Here is a 22,606-nt window from a genome sequence, read left to right as displayed (position 1 = left end):
AAAGAGGGGTGGTAAAAACTAAAGGGAGCCATCCCTGCTGCCACTGATAAATTCTAGAGAGAACAAAGGCTTTCACTGCCTCCTTCCAACAAGTCTACTGTGCCAACTGAGCAAAAAAGCAGCACCAGAGCAGGGGAAGCTGCCAGGCTGGTTCAGCCTCAGCGCACACCTTCTGTTACAGAGAAGCAGGAGAAAGGGCCAAGTTCCTTCTCTGAAGGCTTCTGCTCCTTTGTTCACCTCTTTACTGACCCCCTGTACTGCAGTGGGCACAGTACAGGTCGCTAAAGCAGCAAATAAAATACCTAGAAGTTGTTGAGTGTGAGCTCACTGTCCATGTCAGGGAGTCATGCTCACTAACTAACACACTCGTAGAGAGATGATCCTGCAGGTGAACAAATATATATATATGTGTGTGTATATATATAGAGATATAGATGTAGATATAGATATAGATACACATATCTATCTCAAGACATAAAAAATGGTGCTGAAGAGGCAACATTATGGGTAAGTGAAAAATTGGAAGAGAATATCAGCAGAATCAAGCCAAGGGGCTGGGGAGGATGGGGGAGAGGAGAGACAAAAGTAAGTAAAGGAAATGGTAAGGTAAGTTAGCGTGAATATGTTAAGTACATAACAAAGTCAGATAAGGAAAAGGAGAAGAAATAAGCAGCTGAAGAAATTCTTTAAGGCCCATCCCAGTATTATTACACTCCACACACACTACTCAGGAATATGAGGACACCGTGAGCAACTGACTGTTCATTGCTCCATAGGGAAGAAGAGATGAAACGTTTTTACTCTGAACTAAAGGTGAAAAGCATTCAAATTCTATAAGAAACTGCTAGGCTATATAATGAGCAGATTTGAAGCTACTTAGAGGAAACAGCATCAGAGAAGGATGTTCATCACCCTGGGCAGGCCACACAAATTAAGAGGAAAGGAGAGCTGTGAATTACAATGAACAGAGACTAAATAGCTGCCTGTGTTGGATTAAAGGATTTAAATTGTCAGCTTGATGTATAATGAATGTGAAAACCCAGCACTTAATTAAATGGCACATGATAGAATAACTTTGTTATGCTTTAAACTGCTTAAGTTATCAAAGTATTCCTTATATTTAGCAATTGTTTGGCAGTATCTCCCTCCCTTGTGAGATCCACTAAGATATTGGTCATTTACCCTGTGTTCAGCTGTGGCAAAAGATGGAATGTTTTGGGTTTTTTCCCTTTTTTGTTGTTCTGTAATTGGAGTTTTAAATCACAGCCAGTGAATTTCTAACAACACCGTCACTGGATGCTGCTGAGACACATTCATGGGCTACCAGGACCTCCAAGGATCCCACTGTCACCACCTTACTACCAAACTGAGTGGATATTGGGGACTGATGGTTTTTACTAGGTCACACACCACCTCTCTGCTCATCACCCCTAAAATCATTTCAACCATGACTGCTCAGGTGTGAAGGGTCCCAGCACTGCAGTGAGAGCAGCCTGTCCCCAGGCAGCCTTGGGTCAGGCCTGGCTTGTGCCAAATAAACACTGCAGCCTCATCCTTATCTGCCTTCAGGAGAACATCTGCCACAGGGGAAGAGAGAGAATGTGTTCTGCCATTGCATTTTGGTAACAGGGCTTAATTTCTCAAGCTGGGAAGCAAACCTAATTGAGTTAACTTTGTACAGAACAAGGACAGTTAGAATGGAATTTACACATGAGAAGCAGCAGATGAGGGAATCACCTTAAGGGCTAGGACAGGGCTTCTGAATCACTTTTTAAAGGAGCCATATAGCACAGAAGGACTGCAGGCTCAATAAAGGCAATTAAGACAATTGCTCCAGCCTATATGGGTTGATGTGAAGAAACAGACCACACAGTTCTCCAGCAAATTCATGACTTTTTTCCCTTATCCTGTTCAATTTATTACATTTCTTGAGCCTCTGGCGACTCATATGTTGGTAATTCTAAAGGAAGGCTTCCTTAACCCTGGTGTCCTTGTGCTCACAGGAGGGTTAGAAAGGACCTTCCCTTTCACAATGAGGACATGGATTCTGGAGATGACTTTGTGTCCCAAGGGGGCACGTGTGCACTCAAATCATTGCGTTACAGGCACAATCAAAACCCAAAAGACAAAAAGAAAGAAGTACTTACAGCTACTGCTATTCGTCCAAGTACATGTTCTGGAATTTTTCTATAAACATCCAAAGAACCCCCTGCAGGGACAAACAAAATGTGCTTAGGTAATACAAAATGAAATACTGCCCCAGATTTGAAGCCACAAGGGGTTTCTAGGCCTTGGTTATTAATAATAACACCATCAATGATGTAACAATAACTGTGTCAGAAATAACTGACCTTAAAAATCTACCAAACTCTGAATAAACATATGGAACAGAAGTACTTGGGGCTCTTTTCATCCACATTACTTATGGTTGCTTGCAGCACTAATACTCAAACTGTTAGAAAACCTCTCAATCAGAAGACAGAATACCAAAGTTGGAGAACTCAAACCCAACAGGCTTGGAGTAACTCCTCAGGAATAAAAAAGTCATCCCAAAAGCAAAAGTGGACTTCAGAGTCCAGAGGCTTTTCCCTTATGTTCTGCAAAGGAGATTCATGACTAAACCAGTGTTCCAAATGTCCCTGAGGTGAAATTCTTGGGCAAGAAAGTAAATTTAACATTGAGAATTAAAAATACTCAAGCAGAATGGTAAATAAATAAAACAGAGAGCAAGCAAATTACAGGCAGAGTGTATTACTGTTAGCTTGCAAGAGTGGGTTGTCTTAGTCAAGGCTTGAGATTCTCAATGCTCAGCACTGATCTAACTCTGCTCTCAGTGCAGCATCTAAAATTTACTGATGACACCACCAGGAAAAGAGTGAGGTCGATGCTCAGCTATCAGGAAAACTCTTTACCTGTATTCTTAGGCATCAAAATTAAAGGTTGGGGATGCAACAGGGCAAACAGTCTCCTGGGATTCAGGAAAAATTATAAACCAGCCTAAGACATCCCAAAGGGCTAAAAATTTGTCAAGGTTAAAGCTGCTCATCTGCAGGATGAGAAAGTATTTTTCCTTCTCTTTACCTGTATTCTTATGCATCAAAACTAAAGGTCTGGGGGAAAAAATGGCAAGGCCCCTTTATTTGCATTTTGTTCTTCCTTTAAATGATTGCTGTTGCTTTCTGCCAGAAGGAGAGCACAACATGAGGCAGACCAGAGGTCATCTCCAGTATAATTCCAAGTAATTTGTGCATGGTCAGTAAACACCATCGTTGTGCAACACCATGAGGGATGCATACCCTAAAGGCTTCAGTATTTTCAAACAAGAATTCAGAACTGCAAGCATTTATGTCCATCATTTAAAAAATCTCTGAATTAGGAGGGGCACACACACTCCAGGCAGATGCGTGTTTTTGGCATGAGCAGATGCTTCCTTACTGCATGGGACTACTCCTGCTTAACACAGGCTTGCAAATCTGAGTGCAACTGCAAGGACAGAGCAGAGAAATGGCTAAGACACACAGCAGGAGAACAGCAAGGAACTGAACTTCCAGACTTTGCTGAATAAATGTAGCATTTTTCATCAAATATGGAAAATCTGATAGAATATTTCTGCTTGGAACGGGGCACAGTGATCCCTGGGACAGAGGTAGTAAATATAAAAAGGGAGAAATAACAACAGTAACAGACCATTTTAACAGGGAGAAAACAAAATGCACCACAAAACCCTAAAGAGTTTTTTATCTGTGGTCCCCATCAGAAAGAAAGAAGCTACTCAAGGATACTTAATGGTACACATTTGGCTTTGGAAATTTTTCCTGCCAGAAAACCTTCCCACGGCAGAAGATTGTTTGTGAGATCCTTACTTCTTTATATCCAGCTTAACTGAACCTTTGTGAAAAACCTGGATAGGGCATAAAATGCTGGCACACAACAAAATCCTGGAGCGAGTAACAGATTATTGCTCGTAACAACAACGTGATGTTAAGAGTTGAACACTGTGAAGAGGGTTCTTGTGCACGAGACACAAGGGGACTGCATCTGCCATGAGACACACTCTCAGAACTGATACACAGAGGGCAGCAATGATTATAAATTGCTGTAATCACGATGCTTTCCCTGCCTTTTCCCCAAGAATTCCATACAGCACAAAGATTTCTAAGCAAAGCACTAATACGTCTCTACAATGACCATAGCATCAGATGGTGGGGAAGGGGATACTGTTGGTCTGAAAACTCGCATTGGGAGAAACAGGAGTACACTCCAAAAGGAACTTGGTGCCACGCTGCTAAACAGCTGTGTTAGAAAATCATTCCTTGTCTTGCAATTAAGAGACGATTTCCATTGAAAACACAGGACATTGGGTTAATAGATTTCTTTAAAAGAAAATCTGGTTTGGCTATCAAAACAGGGAAAGTGAGGAACAGCTGTTTTGTCAGTGAGGACAGATTGTATGGAAGACTCAAATATCAACCCACAAATTAAGCCAGGGTTTATTTCTGTTCTATTTACATTTTCAATAAAAGTAGGGAAGTTACACTCAGGAAAACACAGCAGCCCATGGAGAATGTAACACAAGCCCAATACTAACCTGTTCTGCTTAAAAACTACTTGCAAAATTATTACTACAGTCATAACACTGCATTTTTCTCTTCCTGGAGAAGCACATCTTGGTATGGTTTTCCCATTTACAGACTTAGCAATCAAAAGCACACTGAATATACAACTCACCATCCATGAACTCTGTGCACAGGGAAATTCTGTTTTCTACAAAAAAAGCACCATAAAATCCTATGATATATGATGAGTCACACTGGGAAAAGAAAGGGAAAAAAGAGAGAAGTCTGGTTTAAAATGTGCTGTTAAGAAGATTATAAGGAAGAATAATGAAAATGAGAAAACATATATACCTTGTAAAGAATTTCTAACTCCGACATTATCTGCTTCTGGAGTTCCAGTGTTATATCTAAGGGTATGACCTAAAACACAACAAAATGGACATATGATCACAGTTGACATAAGAGTGAATGATTTAAAATCAAAACCTGAAGATCTGTGTATTATCTTTATGAGGTTAAAGGAGAGGAATAGATGGAAAGAATATTTTAATAGAGCCATGAGCAAAGGAAGGAAATGGAAATGAAAGGACAGACTTATTTAGTTAAAAGCAGACTAAATTATGCAGCCAATTTTATCCATGAAATATCATCAGGTTTGTGGTTTAACCATTTGACTATGAGATGAGTTAGAGCTTGAACACAAGCCCCAGATGTAATGTGAAGAGCAGGCATGGTAGATCTACGGGTCCCAGGGTGCTGAAGTTAATTCTAAGGGCTAAATACGTATAGTATTGGAAACACCTCTGAATGTCTCAGTGGTGCCCTAAAGGAGTGTCTCTTACCACCACTTTTACAGTTTCAGTTTAATATTTATCCCCTTTTTATATCAATTTCTAACATTGTATGAAACCTGGAAAACTGTTAAATATACAGAAAAAATGCAGATGATACAAATGCTTAGGAAAGCATCACCAAAGCATTCCTCAAAACAACTACACACCCCCTGATTTTGAGCACTCAGCAGCTCACTCTCGTGCTTATCCACTGCTTCCTTCATCCATGCCCTCATTTTCCATCATCCTGAGCCAGGCTGCTACCCAGGACTGAAGCACCAAGTGCTGCAGTGAAGGTGAGCTGCACTGCCTGGAGTTATAAGTCTGCAGGATTTTCAAGACAAACCCTCTTAATAAGGATTCTGGTTCTGGCAGAACCAGCACTGAAAGTCAACTTTAACATGCAATTCCTTGCCATGATTATTTGAAGACTCCCACACTCAATTATTAAGTACTAGTATACAAACCAAAATGAACTCTAAATGCATTTAGCCACCGTAATATTTCACAGTTTAATACTTTAAGCTAAAGGGAAACAAAATGTAGTCAATTTGCAGAATTAGCAGAACAGATATAATAGGCTGCATATACTGCTGATGCAACAAAATACAGAGACCATTTCCAAACACACAGATTTCACAGTATCAAAATCTGTCTAAAAGAAAAACCAATAACCTGTTTCTATCAAGAGTTTGCTTTAGGGTTATTTATAAAAGCTGTCACTAAACTAAATTGTAAGTGTAATACAGGGCTGCCAAGAAACGCTTAACACACTTGTCTAGATCAATAATAATTTGCCAACAATATTCACTTACATTTTTCCAGCATGAAAAAACTTACAATAATTTGCTGGGATACCATCAGTTTTACCCACTGAATATTAACAGAATTTAATCTTGTCAACAATATAAAATCAGCATTTTCTCTCACTGAATACTACTCGCAGTGAGAAACTTCCCTGCCCGTTCCCTGAGCAGGCTTCACCAACCTGAGCAAGGACTAGTTAGCATGATCAGCATCAAATACATCACTGACATCCAATCAACCATGACCTGGCATGAAGAAAGGTCTCTGGCTGATCTGCATTAACTATAATCACGTACGGACCCTGCATTCTTATCGTGGGCTAACCTGGAAACACAGAGCCTCCCTACTAACAAGTACTGAGGATACTACAGGGTAGGGCGTGTATGGAAAGGGGCTGCAACAGTACCCAAGCATGTAGAGCTTCTAGCCAAGGGCCTGTAGGAACAGGACAAAGGCAATGGCTTTAACCTGCCAGAGGGGAGATTGAGATGAGCTCTGAGGCAGAAGTTCTTCCCTGTGAGGGTGCTGAGGCGCTGGCACAGGGTGCCCAGAGAAGCTGTGGCTGCCCCATCCCTGGCAGTGTTCAAGGCCAGGTTGGACACAGGGGCTTGGAGCAACCTGCTCTAGTGGAAGGTGTCCCTGCCCGGGGAAGGGGGTTGGAGCTGGATGAGCTTTAAGGTCCCTTCCAACACAAGCCAGTCTGGGATTCTGTTATTTTTATTTAAACGGTGTGGTGGTCCTCTGGGCTTCAGCAAGGGGCTCCAAACATTCCTGCCCATCTTCCTTAAGTTCCTGCCTAAAATACAGCACTCCATAAACCACCTGGCACGCTTAGAACCTGTGTGAACTCCACATACCTAATGTTCCAAGTGAAAAGGGTTAATTTTTAAGAGAGGAATACCTGAACATATTTCCTCTGCTCTCCACTACACCTCCAGGACAAATAAGGATGAGTTGTCAAGTTAAATACAAGCAGTCAAGTGACTGAATTATAATTTACTCTGTGCTCAATTTAAATTAGTGTGAGGCTATTAAAATATACAGTATAAATACGGCAATTCATCACAAGCTGTCATGGATGACTTCATCTATTTGCTGGAGTGGCATACGTTCCACTAAAGGGAACGAGAGCAAAATCACAGGTCAAATTAAGCTGCTATTCTGTCTTAATTCACTTATTTAATCTGTGGTGACATAATTGTCTTTTACAGTATGTACAACTCAAAGGAAATTTGGGAGTATTATAGGCAGTATACAAATGATTAATCAAATGGTCCATTTAAATGCTAGCTTAAGAGCAGGAGAAACTAAAAGCAGTTGAAGAATGGCAACCAGCCAGTGTACACTCACATTTTTCATTCAGATTTTTCCCTCTAATTGGAAAAAAGTTACCTTTGAATAATCTATTCAATCCACTGTACATTATCTAGTGTGAAGTTTACATAAAATGACATAGGTTTGGTCTATAGCATATGTAGCATTGGTTTGTTTTCCTGTTCCGTATATTCATGAGGTTCATGAGCATTTTAATCAACAGGTTTTCCAAATGTTATCTTGTCCTATCAAATCTGTGTTTTATCATCAACCCCCCCCCCCCCAAATGCAGAACACTGCTTTCACAGATCCATCCAGTGCTGCTCCTATTAGCGTGGTAATCCTCTGCCAAAACACTTGATCCGTGTGATGATCAGGTCAAGACACTGGCATTACCATCCTCCCATCCCCTTTTTATTGCTGGGTATGCTGGGCCATGGATGTGTTAAGTCATTTTCTTAATAGAGCAAGCCAGCATGATCGCAGGTTTCCTGACCTCCAGCTTGTGAGCAGGTTGTTTTACACTATGATAACACACACAGGTTGATGCAGTATCTCTTCTGAAATCATGCTAAAAAATATGATTGAGACTGACAGGACCACCATGAGTAGTATCTACAAGAGAACCCAGTTCCCACGTCTTCAGGATCCTAATTACCCACCAGGACTAACCAAACCCATGAACTCCAAGGGAAACAAGGAGGTGAAATTGCTGGGGAACAGGCTTTTTGCCACAGGGAGGTGATTTCAATTAACCTTGCAAAGGGTGAACTCATTTCCCCTCCTGCCTGTGTGAATTTCCTTGTGCTCCACCTCCTCTCCAGGCAGCTTCTGGGGGTGCCCACAGCCCCCCAGCAGCACAGGGCCACGGCTGGAGAGCAGCAATGAAGGCATCAAGCAGAGCCAGCACAGAGGATGCTCTCTGTAGAGCTTGAAGGTTACATGAGGAGCAAGCACCAGGGCAAAGCAGTACCCATACACAACCCCAACATTTAGGGGAAGAGCTTTTTTAGTTCCATACTAGAAGTTGTAATAAAATTATTTTTTATAATTAAGTTTTCCGTACTTTTGTGCCTATTACAACTCTGAGAATTCCTGTCTTACTACTCATTACAGGCTTAGGAATCATAGACTGGTTTGTGTTGGAAAGGACCTTTAAAGCTCATCCAGCTCCAACCCCCTGCCACGGGCAGGGACACCTTCCACTAGAGCAGGTTGCTCCAAGCCCCTGTGTCCAACCTGGCCTTGAACACTGCCAGGGATGGGGCAGCCACAGCTTCTCTGGGCACCCTGTGCCAGCGCCTCAGCACCCTCACAGGGAAGAACTTCTGCCTAATGTGGAGTTTTCCTGCATAAACAATGTGGACTTTAATGTGATAAACCCAACTGAGATCTAACAATCAGAGGGAGGGGAAGGAAACCAAGGTCAAGAAAGAATGAAGAGAAAGAAAGAGAAGAAGAAAATTACTGTAATATCTTACCTTTACTGCTAGTATTTTTCCACTAGGGACATGATATGCCCTGCATGAGGGAAAAAATTAAGTAAGTTGAGACCACATAAAATTACCTCTATACATGTGTGCAACTTGTATCCACTAATTTCACAGAAAAATGACTTGGAGCTAATATGTTTTACATTAAGCCCATCTCCAAGAGCATTTCTAAAGAAAGACTGATGAAAACAATTGATCACAAGACTATATTTACTCTGAAACCATTTAGGAGGTTTTTACATCTGCATGTCTTACATAAAATCTGCACATTGAAGACTTCCATATAGCAGGAATAGCAAACTTCTGGGTATGAATTTATCCATTTTCACATTTTCTTTCAATGAAATCAAATTAATGAATATCCTTTATTCACAGAAAACAAGGTTTATCACACCAGTTTGCAGCCCTATGGGTCTGTTCAGTGGTAAGACAGTGAGATCCACAGCTCTATCAATTAAAGTGCAGGAAAACAGGTAAATGGCTGATTCTTTATCACAACCTAAGGACCCACAGAAAACATTAGTGAAATGATCTTTCTGCATTTGTATTTAAGATTAGCACATGTGCGCACGTACAAGGTTAGAAAGCATTATTGTTAATGCCCACATGGACCCAAAATCATTTCCCACAGTATTTCAAGTCATTTGTCTTAATTTCTAAAGATATTGGCTATTTAACACTGACTTGTGCATTCCTAACCATGAATTCCTAAGAAAATAAAAAGTGGAAAAAGTCTACTAAAAATCTGATGTAATTTTGCATAAAACCAAAACCATTAAAGGTTTTCCTCTTCACTAGTTTTATTGTCTCATACTGATTTATGACACTGTGCAGAGTAATGTCATGTATGTGGCACTAACTTTAAAGAATTATAATATTTTACCACTATATACCTCTAGCAATTCTTACTGAAGAAAGTTGGTTTTTTGCATGCAAAATCATACATAGCACAGGGCGAGACTGTTGTTTAATCATATTTATAACCCTGACTGTTCATATAGTTTCTGTTAATGGTTTGGAAGTTTCTGAAAACTTCCCTTTAATTTAATAACAGATGGATAAACATTTATGTGGCCAAGTGGCAATAGCTTGTAGGAGTAAACACCAAAAATCAGTGTTATTTAATATCATAACAACAGGCAAGAAGCAAAGACGGAGCTCTGACAGACCAGTGGCTAAATGCATAATCCATGAATCCCATGGAGTAAATGAACTCTGCCCTAACTAGGGATGAATCAACAGTGGCAAAACATTATGGACTTAAGATGAGCAGCAATGATAAGCAAGTGAACAGGTTGAGATAGCATGCTCAGCGTCTGTTAGCTGCCGAGGTACTGTGCCGGACAGTTTGGCAACTTAATTAGCCTGTCAAGAAAGCTGATCTTTTTTCCATAAGAGAGATCTCCTGTTTCCAAGTGAATTAAAAGGGAAGACTTGATTATTTAATTATGATGCACGCTAATTCATCCGTGGAAGTTTGGGTTCAATTTCCATCAGAGGGCAGATACCTGGTTTGGTTTACAGAGCACTGACAGGACCCATTTAACATTTAATTACGGCTGAGCATTGGATCACAAAGGAGATGCCATGCCCATGGGTGCAGCGTGGCCAGTGGCTCTGCAAATGCCATGCGACCTGGGAGGAAAGGAATTTGTTTACTCCAGGCTGATCCAGCATCTTGGTTGTCCTGACCTCCCTCAACACAATAACTGTAAAGTGATTAATGAAGTTTGAATAGGAGCTTTGGTTACACCAAAAGACAACTGTACACTTCTGTAGTGCTTTAATTAACAGCTAACACTTCACATTAGTCTGTAGTTGCTACAGTAATTACCTGTTCCAATGATTGTGTAGTGAAAACGGTTTTGTTAGATATTAAATACAACTCTAAGTTGGAATTGATCATTTTGGTTACAATCAGTACAGTGAAAGCCTGAAGACTTAGTACCTCTGTGTGGCTTCAGAAGGATGCACTGAAATAATCCCACAGAATAATGTTTGCAGCTTGAAGAACGTACTTGTGCATATTGCAACCATGAGTAAGTCTGTGGGTGTCTATGTGGATATTAAACTAATATTCATAAAGTAATGTGAAGTCTCATCTCAAGTGTCACCTCTCCCATATTCCAGTGACACCTCCAGAAGCAAGTAAGCAAACTCAACACTGTAGAACCAGATCACTGGATGAAGCAAAGCAGCAAAATGCAAAAGGTTCCTCAGTAACACTCACTGCACATTTCACTGAACAGAGGCTTAAAAGTCTTCCAGGATGGTAAGCAAGTGGTGTCACCTAATAAATAGTTCCAACTCCTCTTGCTAGGAATGCCTAACCATAAAGACAAGTGGGTGTAGCTGCTGAACTGCTTGAAGACAAATGTAGAGGGCAGGAATTAAATGCATGGAAATGCAAAATATTGAAAGAAAACATTATTTTGACATTTTGCTCCCTGCAGAAACCAGCTCTGGGAAAACAAGTTCATCCTTCCCCTCTTTCGCTGGAGTTTGCTTTTGACCCGTTGCAAAAGCTCTATCAGATTCTTAGATGGGTGGCTATAAATAGTTTATTGTGAAGAAATTGTACCACATCAGAGACAGCTTCTGCAACCAGAAGTTCAAAAAGTACTTTTGAAGACTCGATGCCAGAGTCAACTATTAAAACATAAAAACATGATCATTTAAACATTGCTACACTGCCAACTGCAGGAAGCAGGTTCTGAGGTGCATTTCCCCTTCCCTCTCTTGTTAAGCGATCGCTGTTTAATTAAAACCAAGGTTTAATAACTCAGAGTAGTAACTCACCCAACAAAATGTTTATAGGTTGCACAAAAGGAGGAAGAAATCTGCAGAGAGGATGGAGGAAAGAAAGCAGCAAGTTTCAAACCTCCTCAGGAATAAAATATATTCCAGAAAGAGAGGCAGTGTGGGAGAAAGCACTGCACGAGTTCCAAGAGGGGAAAAATGGAGCAAGAAAGCTGGGAGACAGGGAGAAGGTGAGTTATGGAGGCCTTCCTCCCCCCCTGCCCTGGCACACTGTGCTAATGTGGGATGGAGGAAGTGGCCACATCTCCTTTGGGAAGTTCTGGTGAACACACAGAGCATGTGATGTGGAGAGGTTGGTTTAAAGCTGCCACACGCTGTACGAGAGGACGGGCAGACTTCAACCACCACGTACTCTGAAACCTTCCCACTGGGGAAAAGAAATGCAAATCCTGCCCATTCCCACTAGAGTTCATTATTCTGAGCCCCCTCTGTCCATTACAATGAACAGCTTCTAAGCAAGACTGGCACAGTTGTGTCAAATATTTTATTAACCTTGACTATTAACCATATCCCCAGATATTTAAAGCCCTGAAGGGACCCACACAAGCCAAGTCCTTTAGCAGAACTTTGTCTCTTCTGCTCTGAAAATGGAGAGGGCCCCTGAGGGAGCGCTGCAAAGGCAGCTTGCCCAGCTCCATGGCAAGAGCTGGGTTATTTCAGGGAATAAGAAAGGCAGGGTGGGAGCAAGCATGTGCTCTGCTTGAACAAAGCCCTCCAGCTAAGCTGGAAAAACTTGTGATGGACTGCGGAGTACGGTGTGTGCATCCCTTGTGTTCCAGAAATCAATATCATGGAAAACTAGAATAGGGCTTTGGGGGACCTGCCAACTCCTCGGCATCTCTCCCCCCCACTACATATAAGATGTGTTTCTACAGGAAAGCAAATTAAACAATGAAAGTGTCAGAGTGGCTGGTTTCTGTTTTAAAAAGAAAAGGCAGAAAAAGGTAAGTGAATTTTATATTGCCTGCTTTGTTCTCCCTGAGCTCCACTGCAAAGAAAACCAGAGCAGAAATGTAAGATGCTTTGCCTCAAACCTCTTTACAGAACAAACCACAACCCATCCCAATATTTAATGCTAAAAATTTCATACACTGATTATGGTGAGTTTCTGATCCGTTCAGAAGTAAAACAAACCAACTCAAGCAAACAGAACATGCACAAGTTGCTTAATAAATAGCTTAGATGTCAAACAAAAACATTCTCCCTCTTTGCAACTTGCTAAGACTTAGCAATTTTATATTCTCCCTGTGAGGAATTTTACCTAAGAGCACAGTGGGGAGCTGCACTACTTGCTGTGACTGCGGTGTAATTCCTTCCAGGGTAAGCAAAGAACTAACTTCAAGTTTCACATGAGAAGCACTCAAGAGAAACAGCAATTTTCAGTTTGTTTTCTGATTTTTAATTGTAAAGCATTTGCTCACATACGAGTGACTTCAGGATGGTCACATCAGCAGCATGGACTGAGCATGCAAAGATCCCTGAGCTTTCTCAAACTGCTTTTCCTAATGTATATAATAACTTTTTACTAAAAACTGAGTTTACTATTTAAACATTCAAAGTAAACACAGTCTCTATCTAGAAGCAAAAATTCATTGAAGTTATTATATTATGCTGCTAATGCTGGTGCAAAAAGGCACTGAAGGAGCCTGCAGCAGCCTACCACACACAAGATCTGTCTTCCCATCTGTTCACGCTGGCCACCAGGATATATTTTTCTATTTCCTCCCCCCCAATAGCCACGGAAACAATTTCTAATCAATAAGATATTCCTTGCCAAGGGAAAGCCATGACCTGTCTGCTATGCCAATGACTCAGTCCCTTCCTGTTATAGAAATATAACCAACATCAGCAAATATGACAAAATGATGTACTGACAGCACTGTTGTGCTAGTGGTGTGACTGCAGGATGCAGGGACACAACGCTCCCCTTTCACAGGGGTACCAGAGGAACTTACAGCACAAGCTCAGATGTGCTGTGGCTCTGCTGGCTCACAAGTGTTCGTGTGTCATTCTGCCAACCGCACCTCTAGCAGATGGGAGCGTGGTTGAAAGGGACCTCTGCACACCATCTAATCCAACCTCCCTCCTGAAGGGAGATTTGAGCTCAGCCATGGTTTTGTCTAGCTGTGCTGAAAGCCCCAAGGATGGGGATCCCCTGCCTCTCTCGTGCCCTGTTCCAGCACTGCACCACCTTACTTCATCATAGAATGGTTTGTGTTGGATGGGACCTTAAAGCTCATCCAGCTCCAACCCCCTGCCCCGGGCAGGGACACCTTCCACTAGAGCAGGTTGCTCCAAGCCCCTGTGTCCAACCTGGCCTTGAACACTGCCAGGGATGGGGCAGCCACAGCTCCTCTGGGCACCCTCTGCCAGCGCCTCAGCACCCTCACAGGGAAGAATTTTTTCCCAGTATCTCATTTATATCTACCCTCCTTCAGCTTGTGACAGGTTTCCCCTAATGTCCACTCTGAATTTCCCAAGGTGGCAACCTGAGGCCAGAAAGAAAAACTTAAAGTAAATATTTCAGGTCCTTTCTCCCAGATATGTTTTCTTCTGCTTCACAGCTTGGTATGTATTTGTTAAACAACTGTTAAAAACATCAAGACATTATTTCACTAGACAAGAATTACACATATTGCCCCATTTCCCTGTATCTGTATCAGCTCACCCATAGCGCTGCACTGATGAACTGTCCTCCAGAAACCCTCCTCACTCAACACAGAGTAACACACACATGAAGTCTCAATATTTCCTAGCAGAAATGAACATATACCCAGAAGCCCCAGGTTTCTTATCTGAGTTAAAAGCTAACACAAAAAGCTCTGGTTGTAGCAAGCAGCACCTTCAGATGTAAGGGCATCAATGAAGTCAAACTGAGCATTTTCCTGCCCTATGAGAAATAACCTAAAGCAAAATGACTGCGCCAGTGTCGTGCAAGATGAATTCAATCCTCTAAGTGCCACGCATTGCAGAGCAACGTGCCAGTCACCAGCTGCAAACTATACAGAGCAAATCACCCACAGATTTGGTTTACTGTTCATTTCCCCCTTTTTTCCCCTCTTTTTTCCTAGTACTGCCACTGTCTGTCGTGCTCCTGGTCAGAGTCGGGCAGTCTGATGATAGAATTGTCACATACTCTGATGGCCATCTAAAGAAACAGATTCAAATTGTTTCTAGGAAATAAACACTTTGACAGTTGTTGCCTTCTGCAATAGACAAACACATTAGCCTGACTCTCTGGCTGTTAAAACAGGAAATCCAAAGTACACAGCAGTTGTAAAAAGGAGCTTTTATGAGGTATGTGCTAGTTCAAACAGCAATCTACACCAACCTCCCCTCCATCTAAAACCCCATTACAGATGCTTGAGTACTGATTGCAAAATGATTTGTTGTTGAATGAGAAAACAAACAAAAAAATACTTGTATCCGAATTTAAAACTTTTCAGAAGAGCAACACTGGCACTAGAAGCTGCATAAGGAAAATGGCAAAGAGCAAAATGTCTCACTTAACCCATCTCTATGGGAAAGAGGCGGCTCCTGCTATCCGAGCCAAAGCACGATGAACCTCTCACCTCTTGCCTGCTGTAACCTACTGCTTCCATCTGTTACCACTTACATGACTCTTCCTTCTCCACTGTAGCCAAATTTTCAGGGTCATTCAAAACTGCATTACAAGTCTTTCTCCTTGTACCCATCACACTGCAGTTCAGTCCCCATTCCTTAGAGAGAGCTGCACAGAAAGGACTAAAGATGGAGAAGGCTTCACCTCGATACTGCTTGAGGAGGCTGTAGTGCCACCGTAGGATCATGGAATGGTTTGGGTTAGATGGAATCCTAAAGCTCATCTAGTTCCAAGCCCCTGCCATGGGCAGAGACACCTTAAACTTGAGCAGGTTACTCAAAGCCCCATTCAACCATCACCAATACCAGGTCACTCACCACTGCAGGACCAACCCAGACCAGATGCAGGCACAGTCATGTGTTTCAGCTGCTGGCTTTAAACTAGTTGGAAGGACAGAAAACAGCAGAGCAGTCTTCTTAGACTTCCGTTTAGACTGACACAAACAGGCATTATCTGACACAGCCAGGACTAAGTAAACCCATTTGAATTTTAAGAAGAAACTTGAAGCAACAGAATGAGCCAAAAAGTATGTCACATCCTATCCTGATGACAATTTCAATGCCACATGTCCCCACAACGAGACCTACAGCTGGATTTTCCGCATTATCAAGCCATTTGCTCAAGACAGACATGCTCATGGCACCCACAATGTAACAACTAGTAAGGAAAAATAGAGCTGTTCAGTAATTCAGTACGGACCAACAGTGGAAAACAGAACTGTGCCAAGAAGCAAACGTTTTCTAGGTATTCACTGTAATAGCTGAAAGAGCGTTTTCTTTTAATCATGGTTCAGCTTCAAGTAGAAAGCTTGCTCTTCCCCAGGAGCAGGCTGAGAGCGTAAACACCATGAGGTTAGTTACACTGCTCCATCCATCACTGGACTGCAACGAGATAACATCAGGATGAGCAACATGCTAGAAACAATTCTGGCATTGCTCCTCTGGTATTGCTTCTTGCCATCACCATTAAAGCAGCTGTGGTGACATACAGGGAGGGTGGCTGTATGTCAGAGCTGGGTATGGCTGGCTGAGCCTTACAATGGTCACTGGGTATCCGAGTGGTTCATTTTTAGCATTTTGAGAATCTGGGGTGAAAAGAAATGGAAAAATCAATGTCAACATTGCTGGTGTTGTTACAGCCACTGCTCTTCACAGAGACATCACACAGAGATTAAGGAGTCTGAAACACTGGCAGCATAATGGTAAGAAAGGATTCCTACAGAAATACGCATTCTTCTGCCCCATATCATCTCACATTCACTTCTAAGAGGGAAAAGCCTTATTTAAACAAGTATTCTATGCTGGGGAACAGTCAGTGCCTATAAGCTTGGTGGCAAATTCCACCAACTCTCTACTACATGGAGTGGTTTTTGTTACCGAGAAACAGATTATCTTGTCCACACTGGGGAAACTGCAATGAGAGCTGCTGCCCTGTGCTCTCACACCACCTCAACAAGAGAAACTCAAGTTTTCAAGGTTACTATTTACTTCATCTTCCAGGCTATGGGCATGTAACACAAACAGAACAACTTTAATTTAAGAATCATCCCGTTTCTAATTAAGCAGCCATAGGCAGCTGGCTGGATACATTTTAATCAGCTTCAATAACGTATTGATTGTATACTGAAGCTTAAAAATTAAAAGTAAAAAGATGACCGGGGAATTGTCCCATCTCAGAACAACAGTAGAACCCTCTGTAAATAACTCCTCTTTTAACCATCAGCTAAATGAACACTTCAATACTGCACTACAAAGTCTTCTGCAAAATTACTTTAACTAACAAGCAGAAATTTATCAGCTTCAGCCAAAATCAATGCTGAAATCAATTTGAACACTGGTTGTGTCTAAAGGGGCTCATTGGCAATTTAGGGAAATTACACCATGTAAATGCCTGTGCTTTAATTGAACAGTTTCATCAACTAGGCTGTGATTGCTGTCCATTCATTTATTTACTTTCACTGCAGCTCCCATTCTGCAAAGGAATGGGTTTTGTCAGACTTGAAGGAGGTACTTTATCTTCATTTTATGCACTTTTGTGCATAACAGATTTTATGAGGCAGGCAAGTGATAGCCAGGGTCAAAAGAAACAAGTGAACAGCAATCACTGGTCAGTCTTGTTTAATCTGCAATGATAATATGCAGAAATTTGGTGGGGTATTTCTGACTTACTCCAGCTATTATTGTTCCAATGCTTTGCAGTGTGACTAAAAATAAAACAAAACAAGAGAAACAGAAAATTAATGTCGTCTGGGAAGGGAAATAAAGGAAAATGTCTCGATTGCAACACAGGAACGAGGGGAGATGCCATTTTCAGACTTCACATGGCCACAGATTTGTTTTAGCACCAAACAAAACATTGAACCTGCCCGTATCATCTTTCTTCAGAGCTGCATCAAGCACCAGGCTGGGACAAGCAATGTGTATGAAATGTAGTGAGAACTTGCCACGGGCAGGGACACCTTCCACTAGAGCAGGTTGCTCCAAGCCCCTGTGTCCAACCTGGCCTTGAACACTGCCAGGGATGGGGCAGCCACAGCTTCTCTGGGCACCCTGTGCCAGCGCCTCAGCACCCTCACAGGGAAGAGCTTCTACTCAAGAGCTCATCCCAATCTCCCCTCTGGCAGGTTAAAGCCATTCCCCTTGGCCTGTCCCTACAGGCCCTTACCCAAAGCCCCTCTCCAGGTTTGTTGTAGCCCCGTTAGGTACTGGATCACCTCCCTTACTCTCCAACACAGCTAAATCCCCTCCAGCTTCCCCACTCCAGAACTGACAATGCTTTTCCCTGCTGATGTTCAAGGATGTGCAACACGCTGGCAGGGCGCCGTTTGCAGCCTGTCTTGCAGGAGAGAGCAACTTCCCAGCTGTCTTGCCATACACTATGTTTAATGTGCTAATGGGGCACCCCAAGGTTGGTTGAGATAGAGAATAACGAAACGGGCATATGCTGGAATGTACAACTCAACTGAACAGCAGAACTGCTCCAGTAAATTGCTCAAACAAATTAAGCTTCTGTATTTATCCGTATTTCCCTGCTATACAATTCTGCTGGGCGGGACACAACAGCAGCCGCCACTTCTCTCCCAATTACTCAACTGAAAGTGAAGCCGTCTGGTTTAGCAGCATTTTGCTAAGATGGTAACTGATTCCCCCTTTTCTTCCCTCTCTCCCAGATACTTAGAAACTTCACAAATTAATTAGGGCATCATCGGGACTTTATGTTTATTTCACTATACAAAGGGTTATAGCTTGCTGCTGCTGGAGACTCTAACAGAACCCAGAGATCTACACACCATACGCATTTTGAAAGAACCCCAGGCATGCAGAAGGCTATTCCAGCCCCGAAACAGAGTTCCTTGAATATCTCATGTCTCAGAAGCTACAACTGCAAATCAATAACACAAAATATGAAATAAGAGAAAAATAATCTTTTTGTTTGTATATAAAGGAAGGAAATAGTAACACTATAGATATGCTGTGTGAGAGACTTCACATAGTAATTACTTGCCAGAAATAAATAGCTCTACTTTGTGGTATTTAGGTTCAAAATATACACAACTAAGGATCTGGGGTCTAAATAATTTAATGTAGCTACTCCAGAGACTGGCTGGCAAAGCATATACATCCCCTTACAAACCAAAACGTTAACCTTCCTTCACTGAAGAGGAGCAACCTTGTAAAAACAGCCTCTCGGACCTCTGCAGCCAGTGATGGAGCTAAAAGATGCAGCACAGAAGCACACATTTCAATGTCTTCTGGACCTACCAGTGAATGATTTCTTCCAGAACAGCAATTTAAGCAAACACAACAGACACACTGCTACGCAGAGGTTTTCTTCTGCTGTGAAGCAGCCCCAACTGTGTGTTCTCCATCCCACCAGCTTTTATAAGATAGCTGGTAACAATTAGAAAGCCTGTTGCAGAGCTGGAAGGTCACACATCTACCAGTGCAACAGTCTTAGGGCCTTCTTGTCAGGAAAGGTGCAGAGCTCCATGACATGATGGCAGCTGAGTTTCCAAAAATTCACAGAATTGGGTAACTGGCTTTGCTGTACCTAACTCCATAATTGTTATTACTCCTTAATTAAGAAAATAGCTTATCAAAAGGTAAGGGAAAATAGGAAGTCAAACAACACTACAATCCCTTTTCTTTAGAACAGGAAAAACATTGAGATTCAGCAAGTTCTCACTAGAAATATTGCTATAAAGTATTGATTTTTTACCAGACTCAATTGACTGAAAAGTTGTTTGTATAGCAATACTGGCCAAGCCAATATACTGGAACAATTTTGCTACACACAGTAATCAAGTGTATTTCTAAAGTATAATTATACTGTCATAAAAATAAAGCTAAGATACCTCTTCTCCAAGCAATGAAACAGCTGCAGCTGTAAAGAACCCAAATAAATGAAATACATTTTCTAACTAAACATAATGTCTTCCAAAGAGAACAAAACCACCTCCCCTCTCCCCCCTTAAGCCAAGGTTAGCATGAAAAGTGATCAATACTTCAATCTCAATAAACTATTTCAATAGTAGTTAATTCATGTGGAAAGAGAGGCTGAAAATTTTTGCTCAGCGACCTGCGCCACGCTCTCTTGTTTGCTGAATGCTGATCATATATCATTGCCATAATGAATATGACTTAGTAAAAAGAGCTAGGAAGAAAGGGGGGAAAGAAAAGATACCACGTAGACATGCTCGTTCTTGAGGCTCAGATCAATAATAGCGCACACAGGCTCTCCTGCACCGAGCCGACAGCGTGGTCGGCTGCAAGAGGAAACCGGCCAAACGCTCGCAATTCATTTTATTTGACAAATGTTCATTGATTTACTGGAATAAAATATATGTGGGCTGCTATCTATGACTAGAGCAATCCAGCTACCTGTAAGTATTCCACTTTGCAGTTTCTTCTTGGCTTGTGTAGCTCAGATGCTCCTTTGGCAAAGAGAACAGGTTCCCTTTTACAATGGGGTGATTGCTGGCCAGGTTGAACAGGGCTTGGAGCAACCTAACCTGGTGTAGTGGAAGGTGTTCCTGCGTGGCAGGGGGTTGGAACTTTAAGGTCCCTTCCCACCCAAATGATTCCATGACTCTTTGTTCTGCCTGTGCTTTGTCCAAAGCACATCATCACAGCACAGTAAATGCCAACTCCCTGCAATGACAGCAGCCAGCAGCTCTTCAGGGACCTAAGAGTGAATTAGTACAACTCTTCAACCCAATGCACCAAGAAACAAATTTGGGAAGATCTGAGAGGAATGCACAGCTTAAAAGCCGGTGTGGGGAGAAAACTAAGATATTTTTATACCTTCTGCACCTAGAAGCACTCTCTCATTGCACATGCTAAGCACACAGAGCAAGCACAGAATGTTCCTTGCGAGTAGGGCAGATAGAAGCTGACAGACATTAAATTCAGCAGATCCTCAGTGCAACCCCATTAGAAAAGTCCACGTTCACCTGCCCTGGATTACATTCCTTAGACTTTGGCCACTATCAAACAGAGGATGAAGGCGAGAGACTTTTGGTATGACCTGGTGTAACCATTCTTACGCTGCTCATAGTTTTGCATTGCTAGCTCCTTATTTCAGCTACTTCTTTAAAGAAAATAACCCAGAACAGGGTAACAAAGACACATGAAGGTTCCCTCACTTCATGGGACATTCCTTGTTCCTAACTGGGCCTCAAGTGCTTTCCACAGGGACCAGAGCATGTGGCCTCCTCTGTGATACTTCTCCCACCTACCTCCACTCCTGGAGCTTCCATCAGTAAACAGGGAAGGGAAGCAACCTTCTCCAGATCAGAAAACAACACAAAGTCACTAACTGAGGTGTAAATTTTAACACACTCTCTCAAATCTTTCTTACTATCAATACAGTTGGATATTCCATAGCACAGAATGCCATGCTCAGTATATCAACTGGAGGGATCTGGCCAGGAGCCACTGGTTGCTGCTCTGAGATGGGCTGGGCATCAGTCAGTGGGTGGAGAGCAGTTGTATTGTGCATCACTTGGGCTTTTAACTCTTGGGTTTTACTCCTCTCTCCTTTTCATTACTATTATTACTATTCTATTTTACTTTATTTCAATTATTAAACTGTAAGTACAAAACCAATACTGTTTCTGCAAGTTTCTTGGTCTAGCAATACCTTTCTACAAGAGAACATCAATGAGATGTCTGAACCATGTTCCATCTATCTGACCTAACCTGATTTCTGAAGAGTCCATTCAATAACTGGATTTGCTCCTTTAAGGTTCTGGAAGTTCATTTTCATTAAACCTTCTGCAAGGAGAGTTGTTTTGCCATGTTGGCAGCCAATTAGAAAGTATACTAAATGCACCATGGCTTTTAAAACATCTAAAAAAAATGTTAATCTCAAAGTTAAAATGTCTAAGGTATAAACAAAATCATAATGGGATGCTGGGTTACTGTATATGGTAAATAGCTCTCTGGAGGAAACCTTTATTACTCCCCCAGGGCTTTCTTACAAAGTGTGGATTTCTTAATTCCTAGTGGAATATTTTTCATACACCACTGCAGACTATTAAGTACCAGATATTACATTATGTAGTTTAAACTTTGCACTATGCATGAGAAAGACTCTCCTGTCGAGAAAACTATATCTCTGCTGTTATAATCTTTACAATATTAAAATTAATATTGGCTGCAGGGTATAAGCTTCACTCCCAAAATTTGGGGGAGTTTATCATTTAATGTATTCATCAGCTTATGTGTGAAGCTGCTCGTGAGGGAGGGAAGTCACTGCAGCAGCAAAAGGGGTTATTTACTAATTTGGAATTGCTAGAGAAAGGCAGAGCAGCAGTGTCATCACATCCCACTGGTGTCATTCTCAGTACTGGGCTAGCAAAAGGCGTGGTAAAGCAGCAAGAATAATGGCATTGCAAATACTGAAGGCAATTCATTATGCTTCAGGACATTTCAAGTTCCACTTGTGAACCATTAACTTGTTACCCAGGAGGGATTCAAAGCTAAGTATTAAAAAGATAATAAAAATGCACCAGCCCTCACAGCACCCAAGAGCAGATACCTTGTAAATATGGAAAGAGGATTCTTGAAAAGTTCCTATTAAGAATTTATTTTATAATCTTTTCTTCATAGCAGCACTGCCCACCTACATCTCAATACAAATATGAAGGGTAACAAAAAA

At 41.8% G+C, this 22,606-nt stretch overlaps 1 protein-coding gene across 1 annotated transcript in view; it reads right to left on the bottom strand.

Moving 5' to 3' along the window:
- MAP2K5 (mitogen-activated protein kinase kinase 5) overlaps positions 1-22,606 on the bottom strand; it is a 122,334-nt gene that overhangs the window by 71,072 nt on the left and 28,656 nt on the right. The window contains exons 9-12 of the mRNA XM_010017853.1: positions 8,992-9,031; positions 4,908-4,976; positions 4,729-4,810; positions 2,148-2,209 (exon numbers count right to left, since the gene is read on the bottom strand). Coding sequence (XP_010016155.1) covers positions 2,148-2,209; positions 4,729-4,810; positions 4,908-4,976; positions 8,992-9,031 — 253 coding nt within the window. The remainder of the gene's footprint in view (positions 1-2,147; positions 2,210-4,728; positions 4,811-4,907; positions 4,977-8,991; positions 9,032-22,606) is intronic.

This window comes from Nestor notabilis, unplaced genomic scaffold, assembly GCF_000696875.1.
Source record: "Nestor notabilis isolate BGI_N333 unplaced genomic scaffold, ASM69687v1 scaffold17837, whole genome shotgun sequence".
Taxonomy (NCBI): Eukaryota; Metazoa; Chordata; class Aves; order Psittaciformes; family Psittacidae; genus Nestor; species Nestor notabilis.
This window is presented reverse-complemented; position numbering and strand designations above follow the sequence as displayed.